Below are 25657 nucleotides of genomic sequence, written 5' to 3' on the forward strand. Positions count from 1 at the left end.
GTATCGGTGCTAAAGGTATGTGTTTAGTTCAGTGATTTAGTTAGATTCTGAGTGAAGAAAGATCCAGTCAAATGTGTATGGAATTTACTCATTTTTCTTCCTGTAAAAGATATTTATGTATACAATAATCTATTTCTTTTTTTAGTACTACAGTGGTGGGGTTCCCTTACAAATAGAAAAATCACATATTGAAATAGTAATACTCTGCAAAAATAGAGCATATTGGATTTGAGGCAGAATTTTTTAGTCTGTTTCTTTTATTCTTCTTTCTTACCAAGTCAACACTAATCACAGATGATAAACGTTTTGTTTTTTTTAATTATGTCAGCAAGAGGAACTTTTTCCTCTCCAAAATAATGATAGATAAGCTAGTTCCAAAAGGTTTTCAATACTGATAAAAATCTTCATTACATCTGAGACCCAGGGATACAATCTCCTTCTTATTTGACAGATATGTCGATTTCAGAAGAGTTTCAGCTGACTGAGGACACCTACTGCAAATGCTACAACTAATATATTCAATTTTTCTTTTTGCCATATATTCTGCTTGCTAATATGCTTGCTGTAGCTAGGGCAAAACTTAAGAACTCTTGCTTGTAATCTGTGCAGTTCTCCTTTTTCTTTCTGTTTGCTATTTTTCTGTAAATAAAATGTCCTGTTTGGATCACCCATTATAAAATACAACATTTAAACTCAGTAATTCCCTTGCGAAACCGTTTTGCAATTTTTCAATTTTTAAAACAAATAATTATCTGGACCTGTATCTGGTGTCTTGGACAGAAGATCATAAACTATCATTCATGAAAGTATATTTTATTTATTTCTCTTATTCCTGGACTTCTAGCACTCTCACTACATCTATCTGCACATCATGATTCCATTTTTGAGCACAGATAGTACAGACAGTTTCTTTCTTGGCTTCACTAGTAACAAACTGAGCATAGAGGTTCAGCAAATATTGATGTCTAAGTTTGATGGAGTGGCCTGAATAGCCAGGCTCTAGAGATATGCCAGAAGAACATTTCAAATACACTGAATTAGAGATTTTATCTCGTCTTTTTTAACAAAGGATTTAAAACTATTTGACAGAAACCCGTTAAACTGGGAGCTGCTTCTCAGACGAACAATTGTGACTTGGTCTAAAATAGATGTAATACATATAGGACTAAATTGCCATTTCACTCTCTAAGCTCTATATTTATTTTGCTTTCTGTTCTGTTCTAAAAGAGATAAAATTGGAAGGAAATTTAATTTTGTTTTCAGCTATCAAGCAGTGAGTTTTCAGTTGAAACCAATTATAATATTACATTTTAAAACACAAGTACATGTGTAAAGGAGATACTTAATTCTTACAAAATAGTCAGATTGCCACAGAGAATAGACAATGTCTACACAGACACCTTGTCAAATGGCCTTTTATAGAACATGAATGCCCTTCAAAACATCATTAAAAAATTAAGGCACACTTTCCATATAAAATTCTGCTTCTTCCACTAGAATTAGGGACTCATTCCACATTTAATAATTTATGTACATTGAGGAAGTATTTTCCTATTTTCTGATGCCTGCAGGAATAATCACAGTTCCCAAATAACCCAAACAGATACTGTTTCCAAAAACATGCAGTGCTTTTGATCAAAAAGTATATATCTGAAGTACTTGGGAACCTTTAACCCAAGTGTTAAAGTAGTGTCTGGTAATGCTGCACCTTTTCTCATTAAAAAGCCTTAATGATGCCTTCCCTCTTCCCAACTCACTTCCTGTTCAGAAGTGTCTTGCAATTCTTCCCTGTAACTGAGAGCTCACAAGTCCCCTTCCCCTTTCTAAAATCAGGTGGTCCTCCATTTCTCTATTGGGACTTTCCAATTAGTACACTAGTTTAAATTTATTACTCTATCAATTTATCTTGGTTCCATTAAATACTTTTTAAAACAGTATTTCTTGTTCAATTAGTCTCAGTTTTAGAACTGCACTGAAAATGATTTCCCTCTAGCCTCCTACAACAGCCTTTGTTTCATAGCTTATTAACTGCCCTATAAGGTCTTTCTCCGCCTAATACGCAATGCCATTTTAATATAGCTGTGTTCATATAAATTTCTTCAAAGGCTTTTTTAAATTTTGCATCCCATCACCAATGATTAGAAATAAAAGGTTTAACAATAATCAAAAGTGTAGTTGTATCAGCCTAAATCCAAAACTAGCTAGGTGACTGGATTAAACATGGCATATCATCTCTTAGAGTAATAGGAGGAGAGTTTTCCTAATTGAGACTAAATTACAGAAGTCATTTAACTCATTGCAGAGGTAATTTATAAGCAGTGTCCTAGATATCGTCTACATCACACGAAATTAAACAAAATTAGACCATCTAATTCATGCATGCTTTACCTTTCAGCTGGTGTGACAGAGCTCACAGCAACCACTGCCAAATTGCAGCTGCTCAGTAGCTCAACAGCACACCACTGATGCTGCAGCTCTGTTCCCTGCCCCTTGCATGGCTGTCTAAAGTAGATATGACCAAAACACGGAGAGAGGTGGACATCCCACTTGTTTGGGGGTGTCTTTTCTGTTTTTCTTTTTAAACATGAAAAAATCTATTTTTAAGGAAAAAAAAAAAAGTCGAGACAAGCTGCACTCTTCTCTTTACTTACAGCATCTGTCCTAGAAGAGTGAATTGCTACAATGACTAGTTTTCCATTAATTTTCTGGAAAATAGACCAAATTACTGGCTGGCCTTTAAATGGTCTAGAGTTTTGGGACATCATGCCTGCTGGAAGCTCCATGTAAAAATGACACAAAATTAAGATTTTCCCCGCAAATCCTGCTTGAGCAACATGATGTTCTTTACCACAACCATATTTGCTACCTACTTCCAGTGCAGAGCAATCAACCCAATCCTCCTGCAGATCAGATGGGGTCCCTCTGCAAATGCTGACCATTGTAACTATGTCTTTGTGGCTTGTCATTTCAGTACTCTTGATAAAATTTTAAATAATATATCAACAGTCTGAAAAGATAGGCAGCATGCAAGGCTTAAAAATTGTGTAAAACTGTATTTGACCCCAGGCACAAAAGCCAAAGACCCCAGGCACTCCATCTCCACCTTTCATTAAGACAGATTCTGATTTGTACTATTGAGCAGATGCTTTTGTAAGTACGAAATTACTTGATAATTATTTTTTTAAAACACCGTCTTCTAAAACTCAGGTACTAGGAACACAAAAATACTACTACTCAGAAAACAAGTGAATAGAGAACAAAGTCTTTTTTTCTTGAAAGAATATGGAAGAAAGGAGGATTCAACTTTATTACTGATTAAAGCAACTAGAAAAATTAGGAGAGGGTAAAAATGTGGGAAGAAAAGCACAAGGTGGAATTTATGTGAACAAACCATTAACAGACAGGTTTGTCTCAATTCCTTTCTCTGTTCTCAACATGTTCCCTGGTCTAGAAATACAGTTCAGGAATCAACTGGGCATTTTACTGTATACCTAATAAGCTCTACAAGCTTCTTTCCAAAATAATCCAAAACTTACAAGAAGGTAGTCTTGATGAAAAGGCAAAGCATCTGACATACAGACCTACAGACTCAGGTCTATATGTCTTTAAACTACTTCCACATTTTAGCTATCTCAGGATTTATTATAAAATCTCAAAGGACAAAACTTCTGGTATCAGAGAAACAAATGCGTGTTGGTATCCATGAGAGCCTTTCTTGTATAAATTAATCTGGTATTTGCCTCTGAAGAAAAAAGAATGCAAAAAAACCCCCAACATAATCACTGACAACCTTTTCAATATTTTTCACAAGCCTGTTACATATACAGAATATGCATATACACATACAGAACCCAAGTTAGAAAGCTTGGCAGCAGTTTTAAAGGGCTAATTCCTATTCAATTTGGGACACTTGCATGCATAAATGGAATATTTGCATGCATTGATGGCTACATTGAGATCCAAATGGGTATATTAAACACCTGAAATGCATATACTTGCTGATGTTTGTATCTCAAAACCACAAATACAGTTGTAGTTCAAAATGTTACACAACTTCCTGTAGGACAGTAAAAAACCCATACATTATTTTAATAACAGCTTTTTTGTTTTCAAAGCACTTTTTCAAAATCCTTTAAAGGTTAATATCTCAGGAAGGCCTGTGGTAGTTTATTTGTCTGCTGCAAATACCCCATGTCTGGTGTTTTCTACATGAGAATATGGAACAAAATTCTCAGCAAGAACTCAGATACTTCACAGACATTCCATTATTCTAGCAGTGAAACACTGATTAAGTCCCCATCAGTCCCATGTGTCTGCTTGTACACTCAAGCGCTACCAGGCCTTTTAATAAAAAATATTATCTTACAAAATGTGTGTATGGGGAAGGGAGTTAATCACTAATTTCTTTCCCTCTTTCTCTCTTTTTTCTTTTTTGTAATGTTCTCAGTGCTTTCCAATTAGATTGGTTCACTAGACAAGTCTCAGTAATGACTGTGTCCTCCCTCCTACCAATAAGCCAGGACCTTTTAAGTAATTTCTCTGGGCCATCTACCTGGATTCCAGAAGATTCCGGGGTTTCTACTCTGTTCCTCAGACACCAAACTCACCAGCCTGCACCACCTGACTTCTGGCACCTGCAGCAACAGCTCTGCCCATTTCCCACTGTGGTCTAACCTTTGCTACAGAGAGCTTTGCAGGAAAGCAGCACCTATTGCAGTGCTCTTCCCTAACAGGGGACACAAGTAAACCAAGAGCATCCCCGCTGAGGTCCTCCATCCCCAAGACAAAAAGAGGCAGATGCTCTGTGGCAAGGTGCACAGCAGGAATTCTGGGCTTTGTGCCTCCAAAGCTGGCAACGTCTTCTGGCCTCGGGGACTGCATAGTCTGTGGGGTTGGATAATAGAATACATGGTGACTGCAGCCAGCTGATGTCCTTGTTTTGTAACATCAAGGCTGACTCTCCAGTCACATAGACTAGAAAGTAGATTTTTAAACAATAAACTCCATTATTGACCTTTATTTTGAAGCTCAGGAATATAATAGGCTCTGTCAAATGCATGGAGCATTGTAATACTCATCACATATTTGAGCACTCTTATTTCCTGTTAACAAATTGTTCTTGATACCATAATTCCATTTTAAATTATTCTGATAATTCACAGGAAATCTATTACTATCAATGGTCTGTTTATTTGCATTGTGATAGATTGTCAATCCAATCACAGTATGCTGCATGAAATTACCTTTACTTCCCATGAGGGTGACTTCCTAATTTCATGTATGTTACTTTTTCTCAGGAACGCAGTTGACAGAAAATAACAGTAGAATTTCTTCATCACCATGCAAAACTAGCCTATGGATAACTTCAGCAGCAAGAGAAATATAAACAATTACAATTACTACAATTTATTTCTTGCTGTCCTTTCGCAAAGACAAGTCTGCAGTATTTTGATGCAAGTGCAATGACAAAGTCTTTTTCCTCATAGCTGGAACCAACAGAATTAGGAGCTAAATCACAAGTAATCTTGTAAACCCTGCTAACTTGATTTCTTGCTAAAGGGGCATATTCTCTGGGGAATGATTTTACTTTGTTTATTTTAACTGTTGGCCAACTACATGTACGTTCCTGTAAAAATAGATAATTGAAATCCACAAATACAGAACCACTTTCTCTTTGCATGCAGCTTGCTGCTCTTTTAAATATTTAAATTATTTTTAAACAGAAGATTTAAAGACAATAAGACAGAAAATTATGCACCAGAAAAATAAAATCGAAGTAGAAAGAAATCATGTTGCTTGAAAAGTCACAAAATGAGCCAATGTCAGACATCATTTAAGAGGAACAGAGGACTACTATTCCAGATACATATGTATCATCTTAAAAAGAAAAGGAGATTTTTTTTGTTTACACTGTATTATACTTAGCAGGATACCTGTAAATAATATGTTATTTCTGTCTGTACCAGCAATACTTATCACATGTCTACACTGGTTGCTAAACACATATAATTAATAATCACCATGCAACCAAAAACATGCCACCAGACAATAGGATGCAATGCCATGTAAATTAAAAAATTAGATATTTTTCAGCTTGTATTCCAAAATATAATTGTATTAATAACTACTGTCTCTGTTTATAAAACAATTACAGTACCTGCTTAACTACAGCCTTGCATGCAGAAATTCCCTGTAACTATTCTATTCCATTCTAACTGACAATATATTCAGTACCCAAACCTGCCACTGCACATTCCCAGCTTTAGAATTTTATGGACTCATACAAACTGACACTTACAAATCTAATGTACCATTGCAAAGTTTTGATTTTGCAAGACAACGCACACTTTTTGGGACCCAAAGGATCTGACCTTAGAGGAACCAAATTGGTTTTCTTTTCCTTTTGTCCAAGTGGATGTTCATTTCTGAAATAGTATCCAGAGACTATTCAACAAGTGTACCATGAAACAGATTTCACATTGTGGCAACATTACTGACTCTGAAAAAGGACTTCAAGACGGGACTTCATTTGTCTTCATCTACACACTTCCTCTCCCCATTCTTAACATGAGCTGCAAATTTCCTTCCTCTCTCAGAAATTAGTGATGGCAGACACTTTCTTCTGAGAAAGTGCTTCTCTTCTGCCTCCCTCACATTGCTCTGTGTAAAAATTCCAATGTGATTTAAACAGCTTTGCAGTTATAAAAGAACCTCTTAAACTGGTGAAGTCAAATAGTTTACTTTGCTCTGCTTACTAATTAAAACAATTACTTAAAATACACATGCCTGGCAAATTCTCACGGATACTTATTACACTAGTTGTAATCATTGCTATTCAGCATCAGCAGTATTTTTTTCTAAGAGATTTCCAAGAGATAGCATGGAAGGAAAGCCATTTAAAAAAAACTCCTGAACACATTTCTGTACATTCACTCTTCTTTAGACACAATCTAGTCTTTTCTTCCTGCTATGGATTTTGTGCACGTAACAGATTTTAGTTAAGCTATCACTACTACAGATGCTGCTTATATCAGTCTAAGAGGGTTTCTGTTAAGCTGGTATGTTATGCACTGCCTCCATGGGCAAATCCATACAGCACAAATACGTGTGATACTTATGTTTGTATGTGTGGGTTGGACGAGGCTATTTTCTCTGTTTTCTCTAAGTACCACTCATTGTTGCTGATAGCAAACCAGCAAAACGCAATTATTATGTGATGTTAGCGACAGAAAAAATGGTGAACTACTGAAAGTGAAGCTGTGATAGACTGTGGAATTCCTGATAATTTCAGGTTTACGTGAGGCTGATTCAGGGCTCCCTTTTCACCCCACATTTTCCATGAATGTTACATGTCCAGAGTACAGCGACTGGGTGTCAAGGGTGGCAAATTAGGTAAATTTTTAGCTGTGGTGAATGCAGGTTTTCCCATACTCCTCTTAAAAGTTCTCACACTTCAAAGCTGCAACTCTGTTCCACTTAAAACAGTGGCAAAATCTTACACACAAGGATATTAGAAAGAAGGTGTATCAAAGGGACAGAAGTACTTTAATTACAAAACAGCATAGTAAAAAAAGTTAGGAAAAATTTCTATAATCACTATTATAGAAATTTTATTAATATAAAATATTAAAATATTTTATTAATAATATAGAAATTATTTTATATTATCACTAAAATCACTAATCAATATTATATATATCTATAATATATATAATATAATTCATATAATATTGATGATCACCAAGGCCCTGAGCCAATTTTCTGGAAACAAGTGTTTGGGAGGAAGCATGCATTTGGGAAATGGGATCATCTAATTCAAACTCAGCACTTCATGTGGACAAAATGCAAAGAAAATTAAAGTTCCTAGCAATTTTCAATCTCACAGCAAGAGAATAACCATTAAGATTTTTTTTCCATCATTCATAACCTCCATACCTACTTCTTTTTTAAATGTCTTTGAAAATAATCTTTTTGTATTTTAAGGGAACAGATATCTATGACTGTTTTGCACACAGATTATTTTAAAAGATTCTCAATAGGTTTTCAGTATATTTCAGTTTCCTAGGACAATTTTGCAAAATTGCCTCAGCCTTTTTTCACATTATTTCCTTCTTTTTACTAATGGTCCCAATGGCAATTGTCACTGAATCGACAAGCATAAGAATAAAGTTTTTTGTTGTTTGGTTAAGAAGAGGAAATAACCTTTAAATGAGTATTTGTTGTTCTGTTTAAAATATCTTCATGTTTTAAAAAAGCTTTTCATTCCACTAGTAGTTTAATAAAGATCTGATATTAACATAAGCCTTAAAATGAAAATAGAGAGCATAAACATCTTGGAACAGGCTGCCCAGACAAGTTGTGGGTGCCCCATCCCTTCAAATGTTCCAGGTCAGGCTGGATGGGGCCCTGGGCAACCTGATCTAGTGGAGATCAGGGAGATCTCCCACAGCAGGGAGACCAGAACTAGATGATCTTTAAGGTCCCTTCCAACCAAAACAATTCTATGATTCAATTATTAAAGATAATGGAAAGAGTTCTTTTCTTTCTGAAGAGCATTTATCTTATTTGATCCCAGCTCATCATAGCTTGTTCATTCTGCACTTCCCAAAAGCAAAGCTGTCACAAATCTGATTTCCTGTAAGTACAAAAGTTCTGTCAAGTTTTAAGCAGCTTATGATAACCCTTCTCTGTTCATGGTTACCATTCCAGTCATGAGGCCAAGAAAGTCAAACAAACACAAACAAGAGGTGAAGGGATGCAGACAGCACTCAAATATCCACTTTGGTTTTCTGTAAAGCATTCAAAGCATCAGTCATTTATCACTTAATTATCTCACTACTTGGAAATGACCGTGTGTCCAATCTTATGGCTCCACTTAGTCAATCTCTTCTACACATGACTCTAAAAATCATGAACAAAAAATATCCTCTCCCAAAAGACCATGAATGTTTGAATGCAAATCAGTCCCTCTGACAAAGTGATGAATGGAAAAAAGATGTAAGAGAGACTGGTGATATAACTTCTAACAAACTATTCATTTGGGAATAGAGGATTATTACTTTTTGTTCTCAAAATTCTGCTTTGAAAAGTGAAACTGTAAAGAATGCAAGTCCCTGCTTAAATCTGCCCATCTGAGCAGGAACGGGAGAGGGAATGATCCAGATTCTGTCCTTCATGAACTGATAGTGAGCTTTTCACCAAAGCATTTTATTAAGACTGGAACCTCATCAAGGAAGTAAGCTTGCAATTTTAACACTGAAGGCTCAGTTTGCAAATAACTAGAGGCTCATTTGACATGAATAAATCATCAATGATTATACCATTAAATTATACTTTAGGACAATGCAAGAAAAGAGAGATGAAGGAATGGATAGAACAACAAAGTAGGAACCTGTCATCAACCTAGGAAGGGAGACACTGAAGTTAAAAACAACGTTCATAAATTCAAGACTTGAGAGACCCTAGCTTCTCCCAAATTGGTAATTTACTCTGGAAAATCTATCAAAAATGGAAATTCCAAAACCTTTTTATTTCCCTGTAATGTACCATTACTTTGCTCCAAAAGTACCAGATGATAGAAGTGTTATGCTTTGTGGCTTTTGCTTCTTGTCAAACCAAGCAGTAGAGTTTTCTCTTTCATCTTGTGTTTCAGGTTGGTAATCTCCAGTAGTGAAGTGGATAAACCAATCAACTAATTTCACATGCAGCAGTGAGAAGTCATCAAATGTTAACAACTCATTACTCAGCTGGGAAAGATCAAAACTAATGACAGATGAAACTCTCTTTCCTGTTATTAGTCCCTTGAGTCATCCAATTCCCACTGTATTGCTCTCCATTTTTTGCTGCCTGCCTCTGTAGAACAAGCAATCAGTATTGCTGTTGCAGGTATCCCCTGTGACTAACTCCTTGGGCTCACCCACCTCTGATTTGTGAGTGAGATCAGCTACTATAACACTGCTTTCCTCTGGAGTCTCTTGCTACATCCGACCAGGCTACTGAGACTTCTGGTCTGATTTAAGTTGGATTTTTTTTATATTTAAGCACATAAATTCTTCATTTCTTTACTAAGCATACTGCTACTAGTGCTCAAACAAAGACTGGTAATTAATCATTGCATTAGTACATTTGCTTATCAAAATGCAATATTTCATTATTTTTGTGATTTCCCAAGTAAAAGAGAAATAAGCATTTTCTGAGATCAGGGAAAATATTTTAAAAAATTAGATATAACAGCAATAATATTTCTTAAAAATGGTAATACACAATGTTTATATGGAAAAGACACCATACTAGCTTCACATATAGGAACAAGAAAAAACTAAAGACTTCACATGGATTATATTTTCCAGTGAAAAATAAATTAATGTTTTCATTTTCTCTTTAACACAGATATTAAAAACACACCTTTCTATTGATCTCCTTCTCCTATTTTTGTTGGTTCAAGCTGAGACTATTTTCCAAAATTATTGAGCCACGCATCAGAAACAGCCAGCAATAACTAGTACGAACATGCTTTTCTTGAATAGTTTTTATCCTGTCTCTGTGTTCATTCCTTAACTGAACTTACATTTCTTGTAGTTCTCCCTGCTCCTTCAATAAAAATGCTCATGTTCAACACTCCAGCTTACACACCACTCAACTGGCACATTCTCCACAGGTTTTATTCATCACCAAGCTCACCCAAGTTTTACACACTTTAAAGTCCTATAAAGAATCACACTGATAGTCCATAATGACCATAAGACATCACTCCATCTTCTTAATGAAATATTCATGTTCTGATTAGCTAATGAAGCTTTCAGCACAAATATTGGCTAAACACCCACAAAGACCTCCAAAACAAACCCTCGACTATTGCAGTGCTTTGTGAGTAAACTCCAAATTCTTCTTTTTGCTTCGAAGTTGCGGCAGTGGGGTATCATGATTCACAAGCGGCCACCCCACACCGCAATGTGGAGGGAGCTGCCCGGGGCCAGAACACGCCAGGCACACACGTGGCTGTAGCAGGCAGTGGAGCTGCGGGGGACGCGAGACTCTGTGCAGGTGTGGCGATGGAATAAATGCAGGATCACCATCTGAAGTTTCCAGGGATTTATTAAGGTCCACAGTCGAGGGTCAGAGGAGGGTGGAGAGGGACGAAGAGGCAGCGGAGGGTTTGGGGTGCTGGAAAGCCAAGATGGTAAACCCTGAGTTCCGCTCTCCCAGCAGGTTATCAGGAGAGGGAACAGAGGCGTGGTTACTCAGAAGAACCAACTAGAGGAAGCCAGAGGGGAGGAGCCAGGGAGGAGAAAGGGGTAAACCAATAAGATTACAGCATGGGATGGTACAGGTTTCTGCTAGGGAGAAGTCTCCAGAACAGCATAAGCACACTACAACACAAAGTGAACAGCAAACCTTTGGCATTTTCTTGTATCTTTCCTTAGCAAATATAAAACTAATAATTTAGAGGTCTTTCTAATCTCCATTGTCGCTGTTGAGCCGCTAGCAGAGAAAGGACCCGGATTCTCAGTGTGGCAAGAAAAGAGAGATTTATTATTTTGATTCCAACTTATATAGACTTTTCAGAGGTCACCCAGATTGGTCAGCCAGAAACCTCCCCCTAGGCCTGATTGGCCAGGCCTGAACTGTCCAAATCTTGAGACACTGTTTCAACAACATCCAAACTTTATCTTTGTTTATAAAACACAGGAGAAAGTTCTCATGGGAAAGACCTGTGCTAGCCACACTCCATGATTCATATGTCAGACCCCCTACATTCATCATTTCAAGCAAGTTTTTTTTATCCATTTCCAGGTCTAAAGGTGAACCATGGACCAGGAAAATCACATTCTCTTCATTCCTAATACTCTAATCCACGTTAATAAGGAATGCACATGACAATCTTCATGCATTTATTATTTTTGACCAGCAAGATGTCCATATACACTATCTTCTTCACTCCTCCAAAACATTTCAAAAGCATGAAGACAACAACAGTAAGTCCTTCTTTTGTTCACCAAAATGCAAAATTACATAGAAGGAGCAAAATCTCCTGCCTACATTTTTCCTTAGAGCCTTAAAAGTTACAAATTTTTATTTGCTCTCTATGTGTGGCTAGCACAGGTTTTTCCCATGAGAAGTTTTCTTGTGTTTTGTAAATAAAGATAAAGTTTGGATGTTGTTGGAACAGTGTCTCAGAACTTGGGCAGTGCAGGCCTGGCCAATCAGGCCTGGGGGAAGGCTTCTGACTGACCAATCTGGGTGACTTTTGAGAACTTTATATATGTGATGAAATCAAAACAATAAAGGTCATTCCTTCTTGTCACTGAGAACTGATGCATTCATTACTCTGCTAGCTGCTCAACAGGGACATCTATGAATGTATGGAATATATGGAACATAAAGCAAAATGATTTATCATATTTTCAAAATTTCAAAAAGTCTTTAGTCTTTAACTTAGTCTTATATTTTTCTGAAGCACAGCAATGTGTGTAGAGGAATATCTGTATTTCAAATGTTTCTCTCTGTGGATATTTTACTACTGAAAACATTACAGGAATGACTTAGTAAATGACATAGTATAAGTGCATCATCCTATTTATTACAATCACAACATTCTCTTAAATTCAAATACCATTCCCCAGGCTGATTTTGCTAATCCAGTCGTCTTTAGAGACAGTCAGTAATTCAGCATTAAAAATGTGACAGCTCTTTCAAATAGTTTCTTAATTGCTGTTTTCAGAAGCAATACTACGAAGTAAAAGAATGTAAAATTAAAAATACATATATAAAAAGCATAATTAAAATTATATCACATGAGACCCTATTCTGAGAGACAATTTATGGACATCCTTAGTTTTTACAAGTTGTTTAAAGGACTTGTATAGTTCTTTTCTAAGTGCTTGTAGGAACATGATTTCGCTGTGGTAGTGCTATCCATTTTGCTTCTTCCCACAAACCAAAAATACCAAAGAATTGCAAAGCTCCAGGATTTATTGAACATAATCCTGGACAGATGGCTGCATACAATAAACCCCATTAAGCATAGACACACACCCAAAACACACACATACATGTAAGTATATAACAATATATGAGCACATGCATATATATATTTTAATTGGACAGCATCTACTTTGATGCTTTTGTGGGTATTAATAGTACTACAAGTTTTTATTAAATATATTTGCATTATTGTCATCATGATCCATAGACAATATTCCTATGCTTCCTAGTAATGAACAGTTTTGTGTTCAAGCTAATATTGTTTGCTACATTCTCATAAACTCCTAGCATATCCAATGAAATTGGCTACTTAGGACATAGGTTTGAAACTTTTAGATTCCATTCAGGAGAGTCAACTGACAGGAAAGCAGATTAATAGAACTAAAATGACAGTTATACTGTTGTGGTGGGAGTTTTAGTCAGTGTAGCAAAAATTACTGCCCCGGTATTTAAAGGAGAAAATCAGAAAAGGGGGAAGAAAATAAACTCTCCTATGCTTTCTCTTTCCCTCTGAAGCTATTGAAGTTAATGCATCAACAGAAAAGTTGTTACATCAGTAACTGCTATGTATGACTGTGTATATATTCTAGCTCAACCTTTAAAAGTATGATGTCTAATCCAATTTTTAAAAAAAAGACATTTTGGTCTATTTTGAAATCCATAGTACTCAAGATAAGGCAGAGATTAACAATTAATATGAATTATTAAATATGATGCCATGCTGTACTAACTTCGTTCACCCTTAAGACTCTATCCTTCTTTATGACAGAATTATTCACTAGCAAAAACATTCCAAAGGTTGAAAATTAAAATACAGAATTCTTTTTCCTGCTCTGGATAGTAAAAACTTCTCTAAATACTTTCTATATAAGGATACACTCTTACAGAGTATGGAAAAAATTATGTTCAACAATAGCATCTATTCAAAGAAACTCCATATTCTTTGGAGTATATAACCACATATATAATGCATAAGTTATTGTAAAATTATGCAGCTAACAGAATAAGTATATTCTAATTAATTAATAAATGGACAGATTTTTGTGCCTATGACAACACTGACCTGGACTAGCTATAAAGTTTACAGCTGCCTTGCAAATCACCACAGAGATCTCAGCCTTAGTTTCTCAGGCACAGCCAGCCAGCTACAGAGCAGATCATGAATGTTGTAGTAAAGGTCACAGCCCCTAATCAGTATCAGTTGCAGAGTGTGGTGGTGATTTTTCTTTTGTTCTGCTGCTATGACATTTCTTATCTTTATTTACTGGCCAATACACTCAACTCATACTTGCTACAGAAACGGGCTAAAAAACAGACCTGACCTGCCATAAAAATATTGCCATTTTGAGATAATTAACTTTTTGTGATAAATTAAGCATTCCCTTCACCTAATTTTCAGGACAAAAACATCTCTGTGTAAACCCACTCCAATCTGACAGAAACATCAAAAACTTCTATAATTAAAGTATTCAAAGGATAGAGAATGTCTCCTCCAGACCAGATGACTGTAAATTCTCAACAGTACTCATGTAAAATGTTTCCCATTAGAGCATTCCCTCACATAAGGCAGAGTGAATACTTTAAAATAGTATGAAATTCACTTTGACTCTTACCAGAAAAGACACTGGGAATCTTGGAAAGAAAACTTTTCACTGTACGAATAGGAATCCCATTTTTCTCGTCTTGCATGCGGGCTATGACGTCTTCCATCTGAACAAAAAAAGAAAAAAACGAAAGAAAGAAAAAATAAATCCAGAATTATTTCTTAAAATTAATCTCCAAGAAATCCCACATCAATGTCTCAGAATGACAGGTCCACTCTTTCTATTTCTTTCTTTAATTTATATTCTATAATTTTATTAAACAGGCTAAAAATGAAATTAATTTATTCATGAAAAATAGTAAAAATATATACATATTCAAAGACTCTTGAGAAAGAAATAAAAATGCAGAACAACTTAGTTAAAGCTACATTTAGTTAAAGTACCAAAAAGAACTTAACAAAAACCATAGCTGGATATTATATTTCATGTTTTGATTGTTTCAATGGTATTGTACCACTTATAAAAGCAAAATAGACACCTACAGACTTTAAAGAGAGTGATAGAGTTTTCAAATAGAATGTTCAAAACAAAAATTGGGCTTTTAAATTCAAAGCAAAAGTTCCACCTTTTGAGAAAGAGGAAAAAAAAAAGTGGTAATTTTGAATCCCTGGAGACAGCAGAGCCAGAAACATCAGATTTCTTTGCAGGTAATAATGGGTGGGTATAAAAACATTTTAAATCAATTTGCTGATTTTCTTATACATACATTTTTACATTAGCTAAGTTTTCCAATTCAATTCTTAGGCTAATTTGGACCATATATTATATAAGTTGAGCCCAACTCAAAAGTTCACTTTTCTCTGAACTATCACCAGAAAACCCTTTTACTGGAAAACAAAGAATATTTAAGTAGAGTCATTGGCTTACAATGCCAGTTTTTCTTCTTGCCCATTTCGTAATTGAAGTTTAAACATTCGATAATTTCCATCTTTCTTTCTTTCTTTCTTTGAATATCCAACTTCACAAAACATTCAATGAAACTATGATGAAATTAATTACAATTATTCTTTCTTTTTACTTCAATCACCAACATACTCCATATTAAAAATTCTGTGTGACAGGGCGTTTTATACTCTTTTATTAGTCAAAGCTCAACAAAAATTTCTATGTCGCTTCTGTAACCCCTAACAGGCACCCAAAAATTCATTAGAAGTTTGTGGCTGGGCTGTGCAGTGGAAGCAGACAAAATACTTTCATGCACTTTTTTTTCCCCAAAGTCAGATGTCCCCCATTAGCAGATAGCAAACCACCACTGGGTGCAGCTGCGCATTAACTGGCCCAATAAGGGAGTTTTTATAGAGGTGGGAAAGGGAACTGCAGTTAGGGTCACCAGTTGTGTACTTAGGAAAAAGAACAAATATCCACACCAAAAAAATAGCAAACAAAACCAATTAGCTTGACTGCTCATGAAAAAAAACCAAACAATATATACAGACAGTGTCTGGAGGTTGCCATGCTCCATGTACTTATAGATCATACATTAACAACCTAGGAAATACAAATCCAGCGTCATTGTCCAAACCAAAAAGTATACACAAGAAGTAGATACTTTTAGCAAGGGGTGAAAAACTCAATCTATTGCTCAGAATTAAGCAATGTGCAAAATGGAACAGAAGAAAAGAACCAGCGTTCATCTGACATGGAATTTAATTTTTTAAAAAGAAAAGGCTACTAATAGATTGTTGAAGAAATTTTCAACCACAAAAACCATTATCTATGAAATGGAATCAGTGCCTACATGTTTTATCCACATAGCAACTGAAGGTTTGTATCAACCACTTCCAAATTCAGTTGGCAAACTGTCTTATTGTGCCTGTAAGTGAATAAGAAGTCACTCAAATTCAAGGGAAAATTTTTGCCGATTATATTTGATGATAAATTCCACACATGCAGAGTAAGCTTGTAAGAACATTGCTAGAACTGCAGAGTGAATAATGAACATTACTGTAGGACAAAGTATAGAAGACAATTTGTACATAAGGCAGTATGGTAAAGGAATATTTGCAATATAATAAGGATTACTACAAACACAGGCCCCTCTTCTCAAACACAGTAATACAGGTAAAGAGATGCAGTTACTGCTTGCTCAAGAACACAAGTGCAAATGTTAAATGCCCAGCATTGCTAGTGCTGTCAGTAATCAGTGTTTGAGGGTATATGGAATAAATTGTTAAAATATCTTTATATATGCTTTCCTAAACTTGCTTCGTGTACAGGATTTAATCTAAACAGCATAAAATCTGACTCTGAGAGGGACTGCAGCTCTGGGAGAGGTCTCTGGTTTCGGTCAGCAAAGTGAGCTCTAGGATGTCTGTACTGCAAAATTACACCTTCCACTTCAGGTCAAGCTCACACTGCTCAAGCTCACACTGCTCTGTGTAGGGAGTGAATGCTGTCTGTGTAAAAGGCAGCTCACACTCCAGACAGCATCATTGTGAACTGCCTGGTCAACTTAGTGAACAAAGATTACTTCTTAAGTGAGTAGAAATGTTCTGAAACAACACACAACACAACTAGATACAGTTGACCTGGGATTCTGCATGTTAACTGTTAGACTATAAAATTATTTGTCCCATCCCTTCTTGCAGGGAAATCTAAGAAGTTACTTGTGGTTTGTGGTTATCTTAAATTTTAAACATAAGAACCCTAGAAAAGGAAGGGCAATTTAAAAGGAAAAAAGTTTAAAGATTCAAACCTATTCAATTCAACATATGCAGGTGCACAGTTCAACTTTCAATATCCGTAGTTTCTATTTCTGTTCCAGCTGCTTTAAATTCAGCAAATACATATAACCTCTTCCACAGAAAACCATAAAATTTAATTATATTTGGGAAGTGGCAGTCAAGGCACTCCTCTGTCATTCATCAACAATGACCTAAGACAATGAAAAGGGCAGAATAGTTTAATTAGAATGATGAAAGAAAATCTTAATCTAATTTTGCTCAAGAAGCCTAATCTGGGAAACACATGCTGCTGCCTGATATAATAATTTTCCTTCCTGATGCATCATTGTTTGCTTCTGAGTCACCTGACTCAATGTTCAAAAGTGAAATAGAAGCTTCTTAATTTCACCTCCTATGTCCTTACCTTGCTAAAACTGCCTGACCCTGGTCCGGCAATGGGATCCTTTTTTGTCCTAATATTCTTAAGTAACTCAGAGAAAACAAACCCACAAATAATTTGCCTCCTGATCACTTTGCAAATAAAGCTCAATATGCTCGAGAAGAGGCAGTTACATAAGCATATCTTTTAGCTTTTCAGTCATCATTATACATCATTAACTGGGAAAGTATAGCTAGAAAGAAGTTCCAGTGCAGCACAGATTCTACAGAAGGCTTTTGAAATAAATGTATTCTTCAAAAAATGTGACATTTGTTTACCCGTGAGGCAATTCTAACCCTGACAAAAACTCACTGAACTTCTACTGCACAGGCAACTCAGAACAAACTTACAATATTAATATTTAAATCTTCACTTGTCTCCTTGGGAAGATAATTTGCAGTCCTCATCTTGACATGTAAGGACTCTGTGAAATCTACTTCAAAGCCCAGCTCTATGACAACAGTGACAATGCATCTTCTCTAAAGCAGCAAGAAGAAAGCAGATAACAATATTCTGTAACAGAAGGGCTGCAGGATGCAGGAATCATTGAATAATAATGAGAACTGACTCTACCCTGAACACACTGGGAGCTGGCCATGCAGGTATGTCCAGCTTACCCCAGGAGCAGAACCAGGAGTTCCTAGACAACTGACAAGCCCACAGAGTCAGTGGTATCTGACCAAGGAGAAGGGAGATTTAAAGTTATCCAATACGAAGAAAAGGTAATGGTTCTTGTTGAAGGAGTATCCTTATCAGGCTTCTCTTCTTTAACATGACCAAAGAGGCTTCTGCCATATGGGGTACAATTCAACTCTTCCATCTTTGATCATCACCTGCCCAAAGGGATCTGTCTTTCTCCGTTATTGACAGGGGAGATCTTGGCAACACACCAGGATCACTATCCTTTAGCCACTTATAGCTAGGTGAAATGAATACAACTCCTAAGAGCAGAATTTTTATGGTCCTTAGTGCCACAGTGCTATGTGGTTCGGCAGGGGAGACCCTGATCTTTAAACTTCTCCATCTAAATAGGAATTTTATTGCTACTCATCTGCACATCTTGCAAAAATTATCAACTTGATCCATAATTCAGCATCACTGCATCTTAAGAAGTGGCTTTGGCTTGGTTTTCTTTTCATTACTTCAAATGCAACAAAAGTGAAAACCAAAAAGTTTGTTAGTGCAGGACAAGAGTTTTTTATTCCATTAAAATCAAGCCTAAATCAACTGCATATACAGATGATCACTAGATATAAGGATTCCAATTCTAGAAAATGTTATCTGTCTGAATCTAAGTTAGTTCAAGAGATACATGGTAAAAACTTGAAGCCTTGGTCTACACAGACATACACAAATGTCTTAATTTGATCTCTGCTCCGAAAATAAATAAATAAATAAATAAATTCAGTGCCAGGGAATTAAGAGTGTACTCAGCAACTCCAGAATGAAATAAGCATAATTTTGTACTGAGTTTTCATACATCAGAACAGGGGATTGCTCTTACGTTGAGCGTACTGCGGTCCACCCACACTACAGCTTTCTCAATTTTGCTAAAACCTTTTTTCTCCTTTTCCACAAATGCAGGGGTGGAATAACCCAGTGGAACTAACCAAAAAACCTCATCAAAACTTGTTAAAAAGTACAAACAGTTACTGTATGTATCTTTTGGCATGCCACATGTTTCCTTAGACATTTTCTCCCCTCTCTACTTTAACACTTTACAGAGTTCAAGGTCATCAGGGCAGTTGGCCAGAAGGTTGCAGGAGGTTTTCTTTTGCCTGCCTCCCATGCAGAGATGTACATCAAGCAACGTGGGCTGAATGAAACTTGCAGGGTAGGAGAAAGGTACAACACTCCTTACAAGGTAAGGGCCACTTTATTTCTGACTGCTTCACTGACAAGCACAGGCACAGGCAAACTGATTGCCAGATCAAATCAGCAAAAAATTACCATGGAGGTGTCTGATAGAAGGTTAATGGGAGATCTTCAGTTCACCTAGTGTATGAGGCAAAGTCACCAAACTAAAATAAACAATCTCAGTTTAAGAATGCTGACAACTCTTTTTCTAAATCAAGTGTGTAGAAACAAGATGGTTTAGTATCTTCCTATCAAAGATTTTAGCTTTTTCCATTTTGCAGAATTGGGTTATTTCAACTCTTTATTCCTACTTGATAGGAAAACCCAGTTTAAAACATTCAGAAGTTCAGAAAAGTACATTTAGATTTTTGACCAAAGTACAGTGCTGAAAGATGGTTTGAAACACACAAGACTCACAAGACTAACCAGACTGTTAATGAGAGCCATGCACGAACCCTCTAAGCTTGCTGGTATAAAAGCAGTTAGTCAGGATTTTCTCTAAGACAGCAATATTGCCTCTCTGGTCTACCAATGCAGGAAACAGCCCTAGATACTCTCTGATGAACATTAAATTAGAGAATAACCTAATTAAAAGAGTACAAGAACGACTGGTCTCATTCTTTTCAGAACCTCTATTTGCTGAAATAATTATTAGACATCATAAAATCAATGACAAGCCACACAAAAGTTTCCAATCATATTAAATAGATGCACTGGAGATCATTTGAAGAGCCTAATTTTCTTCCTATGATGCTGACACCTCTGTTTCAAGTCTCTCTCCTTCTCTATATGAAGACACTGGTGTGAGCAAATAGTTCATACTCTGTCCTTAAACAGAATACCTGTGGAGACCAAAAGACGTTCTGGCTTTGCATGTAGCACAAAGGTCTATATTGAACCATTATCTGTCATTACTCTTATGGCTTCATTTGTAGTTGTAAATGTGAATTTCTAATTAAGATTCAAATTGATTTGCCCTATTTATCCATACTGTGTCAGATTCAACAAATAGGTAATGTTTCAGATTGGTTGTAAAACAAGAGTGGTACTATGTATACTAAGCCTGTTCTTATATCAAATGAGTGCAGGGCAAACCTTTGTCATTTATTGAGAATAATTTAGGCTATTTTGAATTTATTTGAAAATTGATGCCAGTTCTATGCAATTATTTCTGAGGCCTAGTTAAATGAACAGTCCCACTGGGCTTCTCCTTATTATCAACACTGTAAGTTCATCACTTAACTTGAATCAGTAAGATCAGCTCTGCACCCTTCGCTGATTTCAAACTGTGGGTTTGAATGATAATTTTAAGCATGCTCTTGTCTTATTCATGTAACCAAAATGCTGAATCATAAAAACCAGCATTTCATTTAAAAAGTGCTTGTAGTTTAATACAAATCTTAAAAGAAATTCTTGTGCTTTTCATATACCTATTTTAATACTTTCTTGCCTCACCCAAGAATCCTCCATCTGGATATATAAGACACATCCAGTTCACTGAATAGATATTAATATATATAGCTGGACTGTGAACAGCAGACTGTTGTTTTAGAAGTAGCTTCTAAAAGCTACTCAACTGGCATTACAGGAAAAGCATATAAGTCTGGAAGAATATATCATACTGATTCAGCTTAGAAACCAAAAAAAGGTTATAGAAAATGCTACACTAAGTCTATGAAAAATCAGGTAGTTGGCAATTCCAGCTCCCTGACCCTCATGAAAATGCAATTTCAAACAAGAAAAATCATATTAAGTAAGAAAAAAGGCTATATTTTTTTAAGTAACCACTTGCAAAATAATTCCAATACGTTTTTAAATTGTTTCATACTATTAATACTTGACAATTTATTTTCACTCTGCCCTTTCCTAGCCAAGAAGCATTTTCTATGTTTAGTAAATGTCACAATCAGATACAGAAAATAGAAAAGGCTGGGCAATGATGCAAAAATTACTACTTTAAATGAATGGTTCTCATGTTTAAAATCCAGACAGATAAAGAAAAGCATTTCATTTTATTTACCTGTTTTTCTTGGAACTTAGAAGTTATTCATTAGAATCAATTAAAAATATAAATTTCTCAAACCTTGAATGGTACTGTTGCACAACAAAACCAGGGAAAGTTTACTCAAAGGAGTGAAAAACACATTCAGATGGTGAAATTTCAAAACCACTGAAGTCAATTATAATTTTGGAAATTGTATTCCTGTTTGCAGTAAAATCATTATTTCCATCACAGGTGTGAAAAATTGGTTAGAATGACAGAGGAAAGGGAAGCATCACTGTGGGCACTTGAGAAGAAAATACAGCTTGATGAAGGAGGTCTTGGTGAAAGACTGTTTTTATTAATAGAGAGATGTCTGCAGATGTGTGCACTCAGAATAAAATATATATTTTTTTAGCAGCCAAACCTATAAATAATTTTAATTAATCTGTCAGGCCATGACTTGAGCTTCTAAACTGCGCTACCAGAGATAGAAATAATGTTTCTCAGGCAAAATACAGATTTTTCAAAATACATTCTTTCAAAGCCAAAATGTTTCCTGTGTTGTAGTGATTATTTGTGATATGATGGTCCTGACATGAAAAATTAATTCTCCTATATATTTCAGAAACAGAAAAGTTTAACTGCAAACCTGATCTCTGAGATCCCATTTGCACCTTTCAAAACAATATTACAAGAGTGGACAAACTGTTTGATTTTTTTTTTTTTAAATAAAAAAGATGAAAATAAAAATGTCCAAATTCAACAGGAAAAAAATTAAAGAAAGAACATATTCTGGTCAGTACACAGGCTGAGATTTAAGGGAAGAAAACAGATGCAAACATTTTTGTAGGAGATGGAAAATAAGGAACAAAGATAGCTTATACATAGGTAACAGATACAAAAGTGAAATGTAGCAAATAGCACATTTTGCCTTCATAAAAATATTAACTATAACAGAGTTATGATATATTCATCCACATTAAAAAAGTGATGCTCCTCTGGAGAATACTTACATTAACTCCAGAATATTGTAATTTAATTCTAAAGTCTGCAAAACCAGATTCTTTTTCTAAATTGGTACATATTTCTTATATCACCTGTGTATAGTGGTTTTAAATCTAAATTTGTCTGGTTGGAATCTCTTCTCCTCACTTTTCCAATGATCCCAAATGTTACAAAGGTACATCACCACAGAAGATCATTTTAGAAGCAGCTACTGTTGACCAAGGATGAGACCTTTTTAAAAAAGTGTAATACCATTATCCTTCAAATATGATGAGGGAGCAAGTAATTACAAGAAATGCTTTAAATTACATTGATAAAAATAACATTTTAGGGCAAACAATGATAAGAAAATGGAACAACAATTTAGAAAATTATCCTGCCTACATTTTGAGGTTCTGTAACATGCTCTAGGCAATAGCTGATAAGGAAGCTACTAACAGCTGAAAAATCCTAGGATTATTTCTCCATTCACAAAGAAAATTCAAGGAGGAACATCTGTCATAGAATCACAGAATCATAGAATCATAGAATCATAGAATCACAGAATCATAGAATCATAGAATCATAGAGTCATAGAGTCATAGAATCAGAGTCATAGAATCATAGAATCATAGAATAGCTTGGGTTGGAAGGAGCTGCCAAAGCTCATCTCACTCAATCCCCCTGCAATGAGCAGGGGCATTTTCAGCCAGAACAGATTGCTCAGAGCCCCATCCAATCTGACCTTGAATGTTTCCAGGATGGATCATCCACCATCTCTCTGGGCAACCCATAGCAATGTTTCACTAACACATGCAGAAGATAAAGCCTAAGCAGTTTGGTGATTACTGCATTACTCTCTGCCCTATGGTGGGGGAAGACCTTCTGCTAATCTTTCAGCACCTAAAGAAATGAGGTACTGAGGCATTAAACTCCATTTATTATAGAAAAAAACTTCTATTATCAAAATGACTTTTTACCAGTGACTTTTAAATCATGATCTTGTAAAAAAAAAAAAATTGTTCTTAATTGTATTACAGTATGGAAAGCTTTCAGCATCAATTCTATTTGGCATTTTAAAAAATAGGCTGCTGAAGTAATACAGTAATTTAGCATTATATGACAGATGGATTGGTTTCACAGTAGTCTGTTCACCCTCTGTTACACAACTTACTTGAAAACAAATATTTTATTCTTACCTAATCTGAATAGATACAAAATAGACCGTTGTGGATGTTCTATGTCAGTTCTTAAAGCATGCTGAATTCACCCATTTTTACTTAAAGAACAATGTAAAAGAAAGGAAAACAAATTAAATACTGAACTACTGATCTGCCAAGTGAACAACACAGATGGATACAGTCCATAGAAAATGCAATAATGGTAAATTCCCCATGAGCAAAAAAAAAAAAAATCAAGAAGAGTACTGCAATAAATGAAACAGAACATCTAAACATGTTTTCCATAAAAATTTAGCTACCAGCATTCCAATAACACCAGTATGTTTTCCCTCATTATTAAAAATCTTATCATCTCCCCTTCGAGTCAGCAGAAGCTCCAGGCCTGATCATCTTTTTATTCCTCTTGAGAAGATCACACACACTCTCATACTAATTTTCATGCTAAAAAGCAAAATTATTTTATATAGCTCTTGCTAGTAGCAATTCAGAAACTGTAGTGCAAACTATGGGTTTATGCAGTACAAGCAAAGCATACAAATATTAGTCTGCCCCTCAGTAACAAAAATTATGTATTTCTACATGTCAAGCAAATCTTTTTATCTCTCATTGATTATACAGATTAGTCAAGCTTCTCATCAATCAAAACATTAGAAGATTTAAGAAAAATAGGTCATAGGTCTTATTCAGCTAGGAGTAGTAAAAAATAAGTTCTACATGCATTTAAAGAACAAAAACATTGGGGTGAATTTATGTGGAAAGTAAAAGTTGAGTTTCTTCTGCATTGAGTTTCACAGTTTTGAAATGTATTTTAATTTGATTGTGGAAAAAAACCAAACAAAATGTATTTGCTACAAAACAAAATTATGAAATGTAATTAAAATAAGGAAAGGTATTTTGCAAAGAATGTCAAAATTGCCACTAATCTATTTATAATTTCTCAGCATCCCCAGAATTATTCCCTTATAGCATTTTAACCGTGTAGAGCCAGACTCTAAGATAAATTTAAAACCTCCTTTTCCTAAGACAGAGTAAATGTTTCTATGGCATTCACAAAATCCTGGCATGCTTCTAAAAATTACTTAAATCATAGCAAAAGTAACTTGGTTAACAGAATGTGGCCCTCTGTTTCCTTTAGCAATTATTTGAAGAAGAGAATTAGTCAGAATTTTGATAGGAGTTTTTGGTAAGAGTTTTTGATTGTACAGAATACATGGACAAAACAGAAATGAAAGCTTCTTGTTTAAAAACTCAAGTTGTTAGCCGTACTCTTTGATCAAAGCAGGAGCTTTTTTCCCAGGAGCTTTCTTAAAAGAAATCACTTAAAAGAGCAGTAACACCAGTCCATACCTAATTCCACCATCCATAGTTACCTCACACACACACAGACTGACTTCTTGACTTCATGTCTTACAATTAAATTTACCCAATTTCCCTCCCCACCCATTGAAAAAGGACATAGTTTGTTCTCACTCCCACTCCACACTGGTTTATTTTCACAAGGATCCTCTGCCATTTAATGATTCAGGAGCAATTTCACTAAAGGCTTATTTATCAGTCGGTAAACATTAAGGCTGAAATTTTCTAAGAAAATGGAAGTAACTAAGTACCTAACTCATTAAAAACCAGCGAACTGACATATCAAAAGACAGTGGGTGACACAGCGAAGAGTGTGTATATTCCAGAGCTTGGCGAAATAGGAGCCCATTCAAATGTGACATTTCCCAATTTATATTTTGGCAGGTTGCAGTATAATTAGGAACACTAGAACACATTTTGTGATAGTTCCTTTCAGTGGTATGTAGCAATTGCATCAGCTCTAGCACTCCACTGGACTTGGTCTGAAGGAATTCAGAAAATTTAAAATGGACTATGTGCCTCTGTCTCATTTAACTTTTCTTTCTTTTTAAGGCCATGAAGTTGTCTTGTGAGTCCTTATCATATTTTTACAGAAAAACCAACCA

The 25657-nt window shown here is 35.5% G+C and overlaps 1 protein-coding gene across 6 annotated transcripts in view; it reads right to left on the reverse strand.

Moving 5' to 3' along the window:
• Positions 1-25657, reverse strand: part of RGS7 (regulator of G protein signaling 7) — a 267321-nt gene that overhangs the window by 120155 nt on the left and 121509 nt on the right. For all 6 annotated transcript variants that reach the window (XM_085055561.1, XM_085055563.1, XM_085055560.1 and 3 more), the window contains exon 3: positions 14598-14694. In XM_085055561.1, the coding sequence (XP_084911687.1) occupies positions 14598-14694 (97 nt within the window). The remainder of the gene's footprint in view (positions 1-14597; positions 14695-25657) is intronic.

Source organism: Lichenostomus cassidix, chromosome 3 (genome assembly GCF_008360975.1).
Source record: "Lichenostomus cassidix isolate B80296 chromosome 3, HeHo_3.0, whole genome shotgun sequence".
NCBI classification, from domain to species: Eukaryota; Metazoa; Chordata; class Aves; order Passeriformes; family Meliphagidae; genus Lichenostomus; species Lichenostomus cassidix.